The sequence below is a fragment of the Polistes dominula genome, unplaced genomic scaffold (assembly GCF_049000335.1).
Source record: "Polistes dominula isolate Pdom_NZ unplaced genomic scaffold, Pdom_raw_medaka contig_373, whole genome shotgun sequence".
Classification (NCBI taxonomy): Eukaryota; Metazoa; Arthropoda; class Insecta; order Hymenoptera; family Vespidae; genus Polistes; species Polistes dominula.
Window position 1 is genome coordinate 114,642 of NW_028300899.1, and position 17,274 is coordinate 131,915.

The following is a 17,274-nucleotide window of genomic DNA, read 5'->3' on the forward strand; positions in this document are numbered from 1 at the left end:
ATCTAAAATAATTATTCATTAATCGAATGAATGATGAAAGATAAAAGAAAATAATCGCTGGCGAAACGGGAAATTTTGCTCGAGTGCACGTGTCAAAGTGTGTCAAATTAATTATCCAGCCTTATCGTCGTATATTTTTCTAGTAGGATAATATCCATCCCATGTATCGCTAAGTGCCTTTACAATTCGGTTAACGCGAAAGGAAGGAAGATAAAGTCGCGGTCTAGGTAGAGGGGCCTTAACCGGGGCAGCACTCGGGGCCGGCCGGCCGGCTGTTTTGCGTCGCGATAGAGAAAAGGCTTTTGTACAAGCTAGCCGGAGACAAAGAGAGGTGATCTCTTAAGAGCGCTTTTCACTACCTTATGAATGGGGAGCCTTAATGGACGGCAATTGCCATTGAGAGCTGATTACAACGCATCTCGATAATCGTAGTCTTCGCTTTTGCTGCACTTTCCAAATGAAACTAAAGCATCGATACAGCAGCAGCTTTCCTCCTCCGAACGCGGTGTTCGATATCGGTTCTCCGATATTCGGAAGAGCTTACAGCTTATTATGCTTTGATCGCGTTTACTTGCTTTTTCCGAGCTACGGAATTTAATTGAATTTTTCTCCAAAGAATAGAATTGAATACTTAGACTTATCCACGCATGTGCATTAATCCTATCGATCGTAATCTTTATCGACGAGTCCAAGCCTATCTACCTACCTACCTACCTACCTACCTACCTACCTACCTACCTACCTACCTACCTACCTAAGAGTCATGAAAAAGTTATGAAAAAGTCATGCCAAGAGAAAGCTTCTCCGCTTGGTTCGTCCATCATCCGAATTGAGTAATAAACTGTGGCTTGTCGGGCGTGCTCTTAAAGCACTTTAAAAGTTAATCTTGGAAGGTGTCGCGGATCTCCGCAGGATGCACGACTTCTTTTCCTCCTTTTGGCATTCGTCGTTAGGTATCCTCTTACAAGGGTACTTACCTCCACAGCGTAACCTTCATTTTCATCTTGGCGTTACAACCCATACGTATATCTACGAAGAAGAGAATTTCTCTACATTTCTCTACGGCGAACTAAAGCAGCCGACGTCGTGTGTCAGTCTATAGAATATTTCAGTCGACCTACGTTTACGTCCTTTTCCCTTGTTCAAAGACTTTGCCCGACGTAATTACGACCAGACGACGACGACGACGACGACGACGTTTCATTTCTTCGTTTCATTTCTTTCTCTTCTTCCTCAATCAAATCTACCGAAGCCAGCTTGGATAGAAGAGCGGAAGAAGATCTTGGAAAAAAGGCTGACAGATTTAGCATTGTCTATGATTTGGTTCGGTTCGGTTCGGTTCGGTTCGGAGAGTATTGCTTAATACTTTCAATCAATGTAAAACATCTAACTCATTTGAGAAACTCATCAAAGTACGGTAAAGTGAAAGACGCCGATGTTGGAAGATCCCGCCCGAATTGAGCGGAAAAACGAAAATCAAGCTCGCGTAGAATAATGCTCAAACGAGTTTAACGCAAACAACGAGGTTGTTTCACGGCGCGCGGTTTCAAAGTTACATAGTATAACGACTCTGCGTTCTAGCTACTGTATTTAAGCAAGTATTTCAAACTCGACGATTAAACTTTTTCCCAATCGTGAGTCGATGTGAAAAGAAGTCTCTTATTAAATAGGACGTTTTCAAAAGCAAACAAATACTTTTTTATCGAGCAAATGCGAGCTTGCATAATTATGCAGATACGTAGAGATGTACGTAGGGGCCGATAGGATCGTATCCCTCTATCGTATCTTTGATATTTTTTCCATCCTTATCGCGCGTATGATCATTCCAGGTGAAATGCTCTAATGGTAGAAGAACCGACTCGGTCGCATCCATACCGGTATGGTTGAACTATTATTTATCTAAAGATATAAAGCCATTGAGAACATGATAGATAAAGGGAGAGAGAAGGATAGAGAAGTTTTTAGTTCTGTTGAAATAGGATAGATAGTATTTAGAATAGTGTGTCGAGACGAATAGATATAATCCGTAATGAATGCAATGTCGGGCTGGACGCGATCGTTAATAACTCTAGTGCGGGTCATAGAATGGCAAAGTTTTCATTTAATAGGAGGAAAGGAAGGTAGTCGAGTCAACTATGTTATCCGTTCGCTTAAGTTACGAGCGAATAATATTTTCATATATCCATTTTGTCAAGTTTCTTGCTTCTAATGTGTTTCATTTTCCAGTTGACCGTTTTTGACCGTTTCATCATTGTTATTTCTGATAATACTTTTCATCGTTTCATCGTTTCATCGTTGGACAGTTTTCATAAATGTTCATTGTCTTTATCCCATTAGAATGTTATCGATTTGATATTCTCGATATCCTCTATATTGGAACGGGCGTGCATTAATTCCTTTAAACGAAAGCGCCATTCGTTATACACTTTTATTTATTTCGAGGAACTTTGTAATCTTCCTAAACAAATTTAGTTGAAATATTTGTATATTTTTGGTATTTTATGTATTTTAGGCTAAAGAAATTTCATACTTTTGTGATAGCATTAGAAGCATTAACGTAATTAACTATGTAATCAACGGGATCGAGGAAATTGGAAAATCAGATAGAACGCAATCCTCTTTGAAGGATATCTCGAAACTTTGAGGAGAGTTTCGTGACGAATGTTTCGCGACGAATGTTTCGCGTTGTTCGACAACAACGTTGTTCGTGTTGTTCTCATTCGGACGTTCCAAGTTTCTCCAATTATTCATTCCTCTTGGAATAATTTGACGAATGCCGAGGCCTCGATTTGCTAGTTTATCCTATGGCGAAAGCCCTCGCATGAATTTATCATTCCATATCCTCCGAATAATAGAAATCAAGAAAGTGGAAGAGAAGTAAGGAGGAAAGTAGGGAAAGATAGTAAGGAAAGGTAAATGGTGGCAGGGAGGGCTGAAGTTTATTAAGATTAAGGACTTCATTCGTAGTAATACCAACGGAATCTACAACGGTTCCTTCTCGTCCGCCCTTTCTCCTACAGCAAAATGCTGAAAAAAGAAATTCTAAGCCCTCGTACTTTTCGTGCGAAATATTCGGCTCGCTCCAGTAATTATTATGTCACAATTGGGATTATTTCAATGGAAATGGAAGACCGGAGTAGGAATGAAAATGTCCTAAATTTGTGTAAATAAGATACGGAACATCCTTTTTTTGTTCCTTTAAAAAAGATTTCTTAAAGAGTTTTGACTTGTTTTGGTGAGGTCGATCGATAAGATAGAGATATCTTTGGTAACTACTATCGGGTGGTATTTATGAGAATTTATTAGAGGTATAGGTTCAACGTTTGCCCATTCCCCGAGCCATTTTCAGAAGGTGGCTTGCTACGAAAGCTTGTTCCTCGACCATTTTCGGATAATTGTGATACACGACAGCTTGGTCTTTCTCTTTCGTGAAAGTTATCGTAGGGCGTAATACTCCTTCCAAAACTCTGCTTACCGTTTACACGAACGCTCCGAAATATCACAATAGATGTTTTTTTACATTCTTTGGCTTACTCAGTTTAATCCTATCTCGTCTATATTACGTGCACGCGTACTTCCAACCAGCATCAACTTTCCAGACATTCGATGGATGGAACTTTGCTAGCAACTCGTTAAAAGGATAAAAGGTTATTAATCGAGAAAAAGTATGAAAGACTTTTTAATTGCTTCTCCTTCGATGAAGAGTCAATGGTTAAGAAAGAAAGAAAGAAAGAAAGAAAGAAAGAAAGGAAGAATTTTTTTAATAAGTCTAAATGATCAATAAATTGTTGTAAAAGTAGCTTACCTCTTTGTAGCAATTAGTTATCGGTCGGCTGCAAGATGCTTTGTTTTCCGTTAGGGAAAACAACGCGATGGTATTCTCGGACGATGGAATTACTTCGACGGGCAAATCCATCCTTTAATTTTCTATCCGAAACTTCGATACTCTCGGCAACATTTTAATCTCGACGCAAGTTCTCTAGCGCACGGCAAAACTTTGAACAACTTTGCCGCGGTATAACCGCGATTTCTCCCTTCAGCCAAGTTTACTCACCGCAGTTGACTTTTTTCGTTAATAAAGGTAATAACGAAGATACGTGCTTACCTTTCCTAACCGTGCAACCCTCTATCCGGAGTCTACTTAAACGTTACCCAAGTAACGCGAATGCCAACGCCATAGCCAATGTCGACGCGAGAGCCGACGCGAGAGCCGACGCGAAAGCGGACGCGAAAGCAAAGAAACCATTGTATTTCTTGTCGTGGGAACAAACTTTCGAATCCCCCGTTTTCTCCTAACATTATAAAACTTTAAATATAACGCAAAGTTAATACTTTGTTGAAACACGCTAATTCGATCGACGCGAGTAGTCGATCTTTTAACGTACACGGCACTTTCTAATTTGCTTTCTGCTTGCAGCTTACGCTTCTATCCTCTAATGTTCTTTTTATTAGAGTGTTAGGAGATACACACGCGACATTTCCCACTAAAATAATAAATTCAATTTCGTCTCGAAACTTGCCACTTACCTTAGTTAAACTCTTCTGGGACGACGTTACACGCGTATGACCCCGCTCATTCGCATCTATTACTAGATCTATTATTATAAATTTCATTTTCTCTCTCGACCTTTCTGCTATTACATGTATATAATAACGATAACGGCAAGGGAATAATTTGAGCACAATCTACACGGAATATTTGAGGATTAAAAAGTGCCTATCGCGTTTTTTACTATTGCAATTTATTTACAGCCTATGTTTATTTGTTTTCAATATTAGCCCAAACGAATGTTAGAACGTTTTCGTAATTGGCAGTCGCTACATCGGAAGGAGTAGTCGTGTTACTTGCCACTCGCAACAGTTCGTACGCCGACGCCGACGCGTACTTGCATCTCGCGCAGCTCTCAAACTTCTCCTTTCGAAGATGAAACTTCTCTCTATCCGAAATTAGGTCGAGCCTCTGACGTAATGAAGGGACGAATCCTGTGGCGGTTACTGGAGTGCCGCAAAGTGGTTTTCAAAGTAACACTCCAAGTTTGACCCTTTTAAATGCATTAGAATTTCTGGTTCGCGATGACGCGTATCCTCTCTCTCTCTCTCTCTCTGCTAAAGATTCGGTCCGCAGGGAGTGTAAATGTTTCCCAACAAAAGAAACAAGTAAAAGAGTAGCGCAGGCTATCGAACGTAAATGGCACGAGGAGGAGAGGCCGAGTAGTATACATGCGAATTTTCCACTTCACGGTATTATTGTACCTAGGCATTTGGAGGCTTCTGGCATTGATCTCTCGTGATGAATGACGCGGCCGATCGACCAGCACGTTCTTCGCAGAATCCAACTGATTGATATCCCCTACGATTTTCAAAATCACTCTATTCATTTTTTGGATCATTAGGCGAATAGAAAGGTGCTAATGTTGTTGGATCGTTTACTCCAAAACGCCAGACGATTAGAATATTTTTGGCAAATATTTGAACTAAATTGGAAATAAATGTATTCAAAGCCGATCGAGTTATCGCGCGTGAAACAAAAAAAAACGAATAAAGATCTCTCGGTTTCGATGGGCGAATATAAAATACGACATATAGGTAAATGCATAAAGGGATTTAAATGTAAAATTATTCCCGGCGCATTTTCGTGCGGAATACAAGGCGAGTATTAGGAGCGTAGGAGGAGGTCGTTAAAGGTGCTAAGAATATTTCCCAAGAAATGGCCACCTATGAGATCTCAAAGTCGCGTAGCATCTTTTTACGATATCCAACCTTGAGAAGGTTTACACCCACGTACTCCTTCCTCTTTGTAGCTCTTACACTAGATATGGCGGTCTAGGATATGGCGGTATGAAAGATTGAGGGGAAAGACGCAGTCAATATTTGCATGCTGCAGGGTGGCCGGAAGTATACTCCAACGACGGAGACAAGAAGCTTCTACCTGGGCGACCACTTTCCATCCAAGTTGGACCCCTCAGCCGTAGGGCCTCAACACTCAGCGCGACCAAGGCACTCGCGTGCATGCCGGTCGCGAGGGTCGGCTTTTCGAGGGCCCTTCTCTCGTCGAAGCCGCAGAGTTGCATCTCGCAAGATTTTATCCCTCTCTCTCTCTCTGTAGGAAGAGTATAGTAATAGTAGCCGGGGCTTTCCTCTCGAGATCATTTTCTGATGACGATGCGCGAGATAATTATTTCTTGCCGGTAATCAAGTGCCCTGCAACCTCTCTTTTACGATTCACCTTTAGCAATATGTCTTATCTTTTTATCGTCGAGCAATTAATTGCACAATTTTACCTTAAACTTTGAAAAGTTAGGTAAAAGTTAGGAAGATGCATTTTTGAAGATTCCTCGTTATATGTAGGAAGAATAAATCAGGGGACGGGCGCGACAACTCCAACGCTAGCTTGCACATTTTCTTATCCATTATTACACGTATTCGGAACGGAATGCGAAATTATGCACGATACTTGGATAACTCGTCTTGACTCGTGCGCGCGAATTAGAAGGAACAAATATGCGAAATAATAAATAGCTTGGCAGAAGAGACGTCGGGGGCAAAGTATACCGTCGAATAAATTCGAAAAAAATGTCTTTTATAATAATCAAATGAAAAAGAACTTGGCCCAGAATATTTTCAAGTACGAATGATTTGGATGCTTTGCTTTTTTTCCCCTTTATTTAAGGGAAAATCATAGAAACAAGACTGAAATGATCGTCCCATCGGATATTTCCGCATCACAGAATTTCTATGCTTTCGACGTATGGGAGGGGTGGAGGGGGTGGAGGGGGTGGAGGGGGTAGTATCCAATGTCGCATATCGGCATATTCCTCGTGCTTTCATCTCGTCACAGTCTCGTGCTCGAAAGCCAAAGGTGGAGGAAAATTCGTTGAAAATCGAACGTCGGAATGTTCTCGTAGCCATTCCATCGAGCGGTTTGTCCCGACGTGCCAGTGCACGTGCAGCTATGACATTTAGAATCGTTCGAGTCGTAAAAAGTGTCGACCACTACACTTGCAAATGCCATAGTTTCGATTCGTTCGATAGGTACACCCCCCATTTTACCTTGGTAGGTTCGAACTATCGTTAGAAACTGGAACCCGGTAGGGGAGCAAAGTTTTCACAATCTACCAAGATAGATGGAGGGATAGAGAAACACAGAGGGAAATAGGGTAGAGGTTGGATGGAGGTTGGATGGAGGTTGGAGATGACATACCTACTCGTTCCATGCAAATTCGATTGCAAGTTCTCTGGTATCGCGCGGGACCTCGGGGTAGCAGAGTGCCGGTGGTCAGTGGTACGTCGCTGCACCGAGCCACACCTTCGAGTAGTATACCGAATATACGTGGATAATATCCGGAGGGTAGTACGCGCCAAATTCTAGCGCGAACTGTTTGAAATTCAGCGGATAAGCAGCAAGCCAAGCTAGCTGCGGAACAACCAACCGTTCTCCTTCGTAATCGGACCCACTCTGAACGGAATTGCGAAAAGTCCATTTGCTCTCGTGTGTGTAAGCTCGACTAAATCATTGTGTTTCGAGTGGAAAAAAGTGGCCTTCAACGATCAAAGAAGAATAATGAAAATCTGGACAAAAGGAAAGATTGACGATACGCTTTCAACTCTTTTTCTTAGGAGTCTATTAAGCAATTTTACATGAAACTTTAACATGCCGCTTTATAAATCTTTCCTATTTGCAATTTAATACGAACTTGATATTCTCTTCGCGAGAGTTTGCTACGGTTAAGAGAGTCTACTTCGTACCGAACGCGTACATCTATTTAAATATAATGAGAAGGGGAAAAAAGAAGATCGCGACCTACCTTCCTAAGCCAACTTTCCTACTTTCCTAGGGTCTTGCGCGTATCTCGATTTTCTACAGTGGAGAAACTCATGAATGGTGAATGCAAATTGGCAGGGTAAGTTGGGGTGCATCGTCGATAAGGGGGTAAAGTCGGTGAAGCAAGGATCGTTCGTGCTACGTAAGAAAATAGTTTCTTTCGTTGGAAACAATTAGCGAGTAGAGTACACACAAAATCTAACATATTACAGGCGAGATCGCACCCGTCGTACATTTCATAGTAAGGATCTAAGTAAATCCAAGTGCCTAGAGCAGACGCATCATTTCCATATATATAGATTCTATCTAAAGTCCAACGTGAATGGTCGAGCAAGATCTTTACATACTTTCAAACAATACAAACGAAATTTATTTGCACGATTAATTATAGTTCTCGAATAGAAAAACGGTTTATACCTTTGTTGAAATACGATATATGTCCTGTTAAACAATTAAACAGGATAATGTAGCGATACATGATATCGAAGATGAGAATAAAACGAGCTATTTCCAAATTGTCCCAAAACGTCAATAGAAACGAGTTCAATCAATTTTTAACAAGACAAAAAATTGTAGCAATTGTTCTGCCATTGGTATTATTGATTTTTTTCCAATTTTATCTCCAGTCTTATTTTGATTGCATTAATTGTTACTAATCATCCTTGAATGTTTAGCTAAGATTCTAACAGGATAAAAAGTAACGAGTAGAAAATAACACGAAATAATAACAGCGTCCTGTGAATAATATTTGTGGCATGCCATCGCGCTTTTCCGTGGTTGAAAATTCACTGGAATTTATCGCTGTATACCGGGAAATGTAATAAATAGGGATGAAGGAGAAGAGAGGCAGGGGTGAATTCGTTGAGGAGTTTTTCGACGAGCAAGCAGCGTCAAACCATCGGACTACCAAACCATCGAAGCTACAATTTGCGTTTTGACATAAACGCTACGAAAACGAACTAAAGAAGGACAACATTTTCTATATCAATAAATTCATCAAAGTGGAAAGATAAAATGATTCGTCATTTGTGGTTAGCAATCAGTTCCAAGGAAAGAAATATTAATAGCTACTTGTGGAAATGAAGCTCATGAGAGAATGGCTTTTTATTTGGCGTATAGTCGAGAATAGAAGCTTCCGGATGTCAGAATCAATCGACGCTTAAGGACGAAGGCGAGTAAAGTCGAGTATCATCGGCATATACGCGCAAATTCAAGTAGACGTGCGAGCTTTGTAGAGCGTTCGCTAATTAAAGCTCCCTTCATAATTGGCCGCATGCGCGCCTAGACAAAGCACAAGTACGAGCACGAGCACGAGCACGAGCACGAGCACGAGCACGAGCACGAGCACGAGCACGAGCACGAGCACGAGCACGAGCACGAGCACGAACACGAACGTTAGCGCGTTGCACTGCGTTGATAATGACACTCGAGAAGGAAGCCAGTCCTGCACTTCAAGGGATTTCGAAGGACTAGTGTCTGCACCAAAACCGAATGAGCCGCTTCTACTTAAATAATGCATAACCCTAGTAGTTGTCTTTTATCTTGTTCAAACAAAATCTACTTTGTCCGTTGTTTGTATTATCTGTTAAACAAACTGGTCAAAGTAAAATATATTTATATACTTCTCATATTTTCATGCGGATGGTAAAGGTATAATTAAGCAGAATGAAATATATGTTTGGGAGTAGAGAATAATCTAATGATAAATATAACTAAAAAAGATGTAGTCGCGTTTGTAGAGGACTAATTATCTTTTCATAATTGAGTCAGCACAGTTTGTACATACACGATCGTTGAATTCGAAGGATTTGCTCGAGTTCAATTGGAGACAATATGCAATCACGAGACCCAGTAGAGTCGTATAGGAAGGAAAGGATGTAACGTAGGGTAGAGTAAATCGCTCGAAAACGTTATTCGATTAGGTGGTTCGATGTCGCGTTACTTTGAAAATAAAGGTCGGAACCATATCGAGAACTCAGTTGTTAATCGAGTTACTCGTCGAATTGTCGAATCGAGTTTGTACCGAGTAAAGTCGAATAAAGACGCAAATCGGAAAGAATTGGTATGAAATTCAATCGAAAAATCGAGCGCGGATAACCGTTCTCGACAATTTTTCTCTTCATCTTAAGAATAACCAGGGCAATCGATTTTTCTTAGGTTCCATTTTTTCTCGCGTTACGATCGCGTTGCACGCGAAATCTGCGCTGATTATAGTGAGCAGAGAGCGATCGATGAAAAGCAGAGCTCCGATTTACTCTTCAACGTAAAATAAAAAAAAAAAAAAAAAAATAACCCTCGTAACTTACTTACCAGCTTACTAGAGAGAAATGTTGAATTTCCTTTGGGGCAAAAAGTGTAGTTGCGCCGCGTTTCTACTTATAAGATATAGTTGTATGGTATAAATACTAAAGGGTCGTCTCTCGAACCGTTTCAGTGACTGCATTCGAACAATACATCCGATCTGTGGACCATTTCTCCAGGGTTAGGAAATGCGAGCATCGACTCGAAAACCCTATTCAATTATCTTGGCCGAGTAGACGACTGACTTGTCTCGTCGCGGCCATCCGCATAAAGCGCTACGATATTTGAACAGACTTAATTATTACACCTAGATATACATATAGAGCGAGCAAAGCTGTCGGACGCCTGAATGGAGATACATACCTACTGCTATCTATTCCTACGATCGTTCCGTAATTGACTATTAACTTTGCGAGATCCTACCTAAAATATCATCCAACATTGTATTAGAGAATAGCGGATGGTTTTGACAATCGAATCAAATGTCAACATATTTTCCTCTACAATATGACTGTAAACTGCTTAACAATTTGTGAGATATAATTTGTAGAAAAAGATCATTTCAGCTTGATTCAGAGTTTACGACGATTGCCAGACGCTCGCTCCCGTGCTTTCCACGATGTTCGATAATTCGAGAGAAACGCGAGCGAAATCATAATTTTATAGGATAAGTTCGAACAGGTATTTTATAGGACGACAAGCCGCCACCGTAGTCGCCACCGCCGCCGCCGCCTCCTAGGCAGAAAACGCTGAACGATTGAATCTATTGAAAAATTCTAATTAGATTTTCAGTAAATGCTGCTTAATTGTATCGTTAGAAATAATTATGGAAGCGTTATAATGGAAGTAATAAGGCATTAATATCGGATAACGAAGTATACGATTGTTAAAGACAGTTTTGTAATTGAGTGTGCTCGCGGTAATGTTTCTACGTTTCGCGAAATCGCGCTAGAAACTTTGAAGATGGTAGAACTCGTCGTCGTGGATATTTAAGACCCGCTGAAACGTTTCAAACGCAAGTGGTAAATACTTCGATTCGGCATTATGACAAAGTTGAAAATTTGTCAAACTTTCCAACTCGTTGTTAATGCTTGCAAAGACACGCGGTAGAATTGGGCACTTTGTAATCTTGACTCCGGTCGTTAATTCCCTTAATTTCGTAACGCGTAAAGGACGCGAGGAAAATCATCAATCATGCGAGGGTGAAAAAGCAAAGATTCCTGGGTGACCGTTTGGGAGCGTGTTTATGTGTGGACACAATGGAAAGTTCGCTCTATTGTGTGGCGAACGCCTTGTTGGACAGCATTCGCCGGAAATAAAGGGAAGCTAGGAGAAGCAGTCCTTGCACCATCGGTCATGACTTTGCTTCTACGATGAAAAGTATAAAAAGGGTTAAACTCGGACCACAGATACTGCTGTCCACCAACGAGTTTTCCTCGGACCGGCGACGACTTTTCTCAGCTATAGCAAACTTTTCTTTGTTCGAAAGCCGAAAAGTTGACTCGTCCTAGTTCGAAGCTTAATAAATCGCTAGGGGAAATAATCCTTGTAGAATGGAGTTAATATAGTTTTCTATATTAATAGAATCCAAATTTTTGCTGTAAGTGCACTTGAGACGTAGCACGAACATATACTCGTAAATCGAACATCTCTTTTTCGTCCTGTCGAACGAGTTACAACGAATAGAATAAAAAAGGAGGAAAGGAAATGCGAGTAAGATGGGGAAAGGAAAGTTTTGCCATTGTCGCCAACAAATGGACGCTCGTCGAAGCACGTTCTCTTTGGCAAAGGAACGACGCCGCGGGGTCTAAGTGAAATTTCGCGCTCGTTTCTCAAGTTGACGGGCTCCGAGGCACTCACTCTCTCGCTAGGTCTTAGGCGTTTGTTCAACAAACGCATGCAAAGCGCGCCATTAGTTACGGCTAAAGTTTGTAATATACGATCGAGTGTATTGCACGCTCGACGTAATAAGGCTGCACTTCGAAAGGAGAAACTTGGACGGGCCTGAATTCTGTCGCTGAGCCTACGACACAATGTCATACCGCTTCGAATTAGCCCGCGCCCTCCGAGCTAGAGAAGTCTACCGATTAAAGATGCTGACAGCGATTACGAAACTTACACACAACTTCTTATATTTACTTATATTTTACGAGCTACGAGCGTTAAAGTTTTTAACTTATTTTTCATTTGTACGGTGATCGATCGAGAGATAAAGAAAGAACGAATGATGACCAAAGTAGGTGACCAAAGCAAAGTAGTGATGACAGAAAGTGTGCGGATAAGAATCATCGATTTCGTTGAGGTTCATTTAAGTTTACGCGATAGTTTGCAAACGTATGCGCGATATTATGTAATTCCAAGAATTCGAAGAATCTCTGGAGTATCCACGAAACTATTGCCAACTATAGGCTCTTCATTAGATGCGACCGAAAACCGATAACTTCCAATAGACCGTGTGCGTAACTCGACTCGAGTTAACATCGTGCTACCGCGAAACGGACGAAAACTACATAGAGTAGGTAGTCTAATGTAGGTAGAGTAGAACTTTGACGTTTTTCGATATTTGTATATAACTTTTTTTTTTTTTTTTCAAAAAATACAAATTGCATAAGTATCTAGAATTTCTCGTTGGAAGATCGAGCGATAAGTTCGTTGGTAGTCTGTCTACTCTCTTTGTCCATTTCAATGATCGCTTTTTGTACTTTGCTCACGCTTCGGGCTAGGTTTAAATTCAAGGAGATAGACAATTTTTCTCTTAGCTCTTCCCTCAGAAGATCGCAAGCCTGAGGCTAGAAAGACCTAACTAGATTTACTCGTTAGATTCGCGCGATACTTGTTTTTAATACAACAACAAAATCTTCAAATGTGAATCGTAACATTTCTACTCGAAAAGATATTCTAATAAAAGGAATTATTAAAAGGATCAATAATTGTTTAACAAATCGTTCGTAACTCGTTCAAATATTTCCAAAAGCAATAGTAAGATGTCGAGCTAGGAGTCGTTGCGGAAATCTTTACAAGAACAGTGGGGGGAAACGCGAGAAAGTAGAAAGAAAGTTTCCGAGATGGTGACAAAAGTTTTCGACTTGTAGAAGAGAGAGAGAGAGAGAGAGACAGAGAGAGAGTGAAAGAGATAAATGCATCGTGTCGTTCGAGGAAACTCGCAAGTTCAAAATTGACAATGAAGTTGCCAAATACACCTTGGCGGAAATCACAAAGAGAAAAGACGCAGTCAGGCTTGCGAGGTGGTAGACGTTGTGGTAATTCCGGACGCGATCTAACCGCGCGGCACGTTGATATTACACCGTACTCCGATATCGTCCTACATACATGTATATACAATACATATATATATATAATATATAATGGTAGAGTATACATATTATCAGAGGGGTTTGGTAAATCTAGAATACGTTACTTCTTGTTCTCTTTTTATCAAGAATCGCATGAAGCAAGATTAGATTGTTGTTTGTTTAACGTTCTATAGCATATTTTCGATCTCGTCGGTGTGATCGGGTGCATAAACGAAAGCGTCCGTACACGTTTCCGTTCGGAGGATGCGCTTTGTTGCGCCCGAGGGTACGATAATTCAGCAGAAAAACCACGGAACATTTGTCCGAGCGGCATTAATTCCGAAACTGCCGGCCGTTTCTGGCAAATCTGCATAAAACCGAAACGTACCACTCGATAATTCGAGCGATCCGCGCATCCCTTCTATCCTCCAACCCCAAACCTCTTGCCGTAGCTACGACTTTTCTCCATTTACGTTATTCCGAATACGCGCTGATTATCCCTTGTTTCATTTTAGCCCCTCGAGTTTTTCCAACATAATCCAAACTCTCTGGCACGGATTTTTCTGTGGACATATTTTAAAAAAATAAGATATTAAATAATCATCGGAAACGTACTCAAATTTGTAAGTTTGCATGAAAAGAAAATATTCAGTCGTGGTAAAAATAAATAAAAGCTTGAGTACTTTTATGAATCGTCGACTTGCACACAAACACACACACACACACACACACACACATTCGTACGTCGGCGGTGATGGCGGCGTTTGCGAGCTTTTGAAAAAAAGTCAAAGAGATGGAAAAAGGAGAAAGGGCAGAAAGGGAAAAGGAAAAACAACGGTTTCGCGTGACTCGCCGCTCGGTGTGGCCCACGCCGTTCGTTTGTTTTAATTTCCAGCCTTCTAATTAAACCACGACCACCGAAAAAGAAAAACTAGAGAGAAATCTTTTTTTTTGTCCCTCCATATTCCATGTACGCGGAGGAAGGGCTCGAACGGGAAGGGCTCGTACGGGAAGGGAGAGTCGGAAGGGAGGGTCGATATGTGCAGGCTACAGAAAAGAGATTGTAACGGGTTGCGTCGCTCTCTAAATTAGCCCGATTGCAAATGGCCTCGTGCTTTCCTATGCCGATCGTATAATTAGCAAATTTTTCCTACCTCAAACGGACGAGTAAAATGCAAACAAATTCGAAACACTGGAATTCGGCTAATTGTTGAAACATTTTGGATAAATGTCCAATCAGAAAATCCTTCTTCCTTTCTACGCGAACTTCTTTCCAAATCCGTCCTCTCCTTTTTTCCGCCATTTCGTTGCAACTTTCTATGCCGTGCGATGTAGATTGAAAAAGCGACTACATTATAAATAATTTAAATGCATTGCTTTTCGGGGAAAAAAGAAGTGGTTGGAAAGCAACGAAGCAACGGTAGATGGGCACGGCACGTCCAGCTTTTTTCAAACGCGACGTGGTCAAGAAGGAGAAAGACCGAGGGGATAAACGAAGAGAGAGATAGGGACCAGTCGATACATTCGCGACGGATTTTTATATATTTATTTATCCGTCTATCGATTTCTTTTTTTTCTTTGTTTTGTTTTGTTTTTATTTTCGATTCGACAATACAAAAATCAAACTTACTCGACTACTACCAATATACGTTTTTTCATCTACCTTTATTTTTTCGCCGAGCGTAATCGCCAAATGAGATCGCGCAACTCTTTCTCTCTATGACAGCTACAATTCCACGTTCTCGAATACTTCTTGGATTCTTTGTATTTTTTCAGAACAATTCGATCATCGATAGAAAATTCTAACGCGTTTAATATACAATCTCTATTCAAAATGACATTGAGATACATGATGGTAGTGATTCCACTTAAAACCGATAAATAATTTTTCCTAGGAACAATCCGATAATTCTCGAGCAACAAAGTTCATTAACGAAGTAGCGACAGCGAAATGACGAACTTGTTATAACTCGTAAATGGCCGTAGTGCTTTCGACGGACGATAAAATTCCATCTACGAGAGGAACGTTTGTCGACTGAAAATTGCTGGCAGAATTTTCTCTCAAAGTCGTCTACTTGAATCACGAATCAGGAGTCGGAATCAGAGAAAGAGACGTATCGTCGATCGTCGACTATTTTTCTTCGATATTCAGCTCTTCCATCCTTCCTTCTTTTTCGTCCTTTAGATAGCACAGGACTGAGCTTTCCTCGCGCGTCCCTCGTATTGCAGTTGGCGGTGCAGCTGCTGTTACTCCTACTACCCCCAACTACCCCCAACTACCCCCAACTACCCCCAACTACCCGATCGCGTTCGCTTTTCTTCGACTAATACGCGTTCGAAGGTAGGAGAATGGTATATAGATGCTTCTACCAAGGAGACTTTCAGGATTACTACTGTGGAGCCTAATCAGCAAGATTGCCTGCAATTTGCCGTCCTTATCTCGGTACATCCCGTTTCGAGTAAACCCCTCTCCGTACTATCCAGTTCTCTTATTCGACTTTTGCCCTATCCAGTGAGTCTAGCTTTCCAGAAACGATGGCTAAGAAGTGAAAGACCATCTTTACGCGCTACCAGAGAAGGCTTTTTCCAAATAATATCTCTCCCTCCTTTTCCCTCTGTCCTGGATAAAAACCTGATTTGTGCGGCTAGTTAACTTCGGCTTTTGTCTACTTAATTACATTACATCGAGTTAGATTATCATCTATATACTTTTATGTCGCAAAGAAGAAGGAAAGCGTTTCTTCATTAACTAAATAAGTTAATATAAGTAAAATTGTTAGATGTGTGACACTCACCGGCGTTATTACTGGCGAAATTTAGATCCTTACCTAGAACAGAACAAGCACAAAGACAAGTTAGTATCGAACACGGTAGAAGATAATCGGTAGACGATATGGCGTATATGGCATACTTATCATAACGTAACATTGCGTTCAGATATTGGTTTTGGATTAAACGCATGTAAATGCCAGTAGCGGATCCGGCAACGGATATGCCAGCAGAGAGATGATACTTGACGTAATTAATTAATTCCTGAACGCTGAATACAAATTTACATGAAATGTAAACCGTCGGAAATCAAAGGAGAGAATACTCGTAGCGATCTAATGCCGGAAAATCGAAACTCGCTCTCTCTTATGATTCCTAGTAAAACGCATGATTTTCTAAAAACCTCCGGGCACTTTCAGATAAATTTCAAGATACACGCGTTGCTACGTTAACGATATACTACTATGACTTGTTTCTTCTTTTTCTTCTTCTTTTATTTGTCCTTTTATTCGCAAATTATTATTGTTTCCTACGAAGAACGCAGTGGTCGCAGTTTGTTTACGTTCGTTCCCGAATGAAATTCTTCGTACGTACTGCCGAAGGAGAAAATATACATTCTTCTTGGACGATCGCAAGCGTGCAAAGCTAATGCAAACATTATGGAATACTATATATGGAATACTATACACACATCTACGAGAGAAATACGTAGATACTCAGGTAGGAAAAGGGATGAGAACGTCGGAGTTAGGAATTTGAAGGGAGAACCACGTAAATCCAAAGTTATGTGGATGTGTGTCGAATATGCGGAATGGAATGTACAGCAGAAACATGACATGCACGTATATGCGCACATATGCACGATCATACGTGGTCTTTCCAAGAGAACTCGCGATCTTGAGGGATCATTATCGAGAAGTCTATTTATCGAACGTCGGAAGGTGTTTCCGTTGCAACTGAAACATCTTCCTCTCGAGTTGCAAACAGTCGAGTAATAATACCTATCTATGCATGGATATATTCGCTAGAGATAACATTTTCGATTAATATTTTCGAATAATCCAGTCAATATGCCTAATAATAATACTT

At 40.8% G+C, this 17,274-nt stretch overlaps 1 protein-coding gene across 4 annotated transcripts in view; it reads right to left on the reverse strand.

Moving 5' to 3' along the window:
* The window catches only part of LOC107071655 (agrin), a 141,154-nt gene that overhangs the window by 69,584 nt on the left and 54,296 nt on the right, over positions 1–17,274 (reverse strand). For 3 of the 4 annotated variants that reach the window (XM_089178453.1, XM_089178449.1, XM_015331473.2), the window contains one exon: positions 16,212–16,244. The exons of the other annotated variant lie outside the window; for it this stretch is intronic. In XM_089178453.1, coding sequence (XP_089034579.1) covers positions 16,212–16,244 — 33 coding nt within the window. The remainder of the gene's footprint in view (positions 1–16,211; positions 16,245–17,274) is intronic. 4 annotated transcript variants of the gene reach the window in all.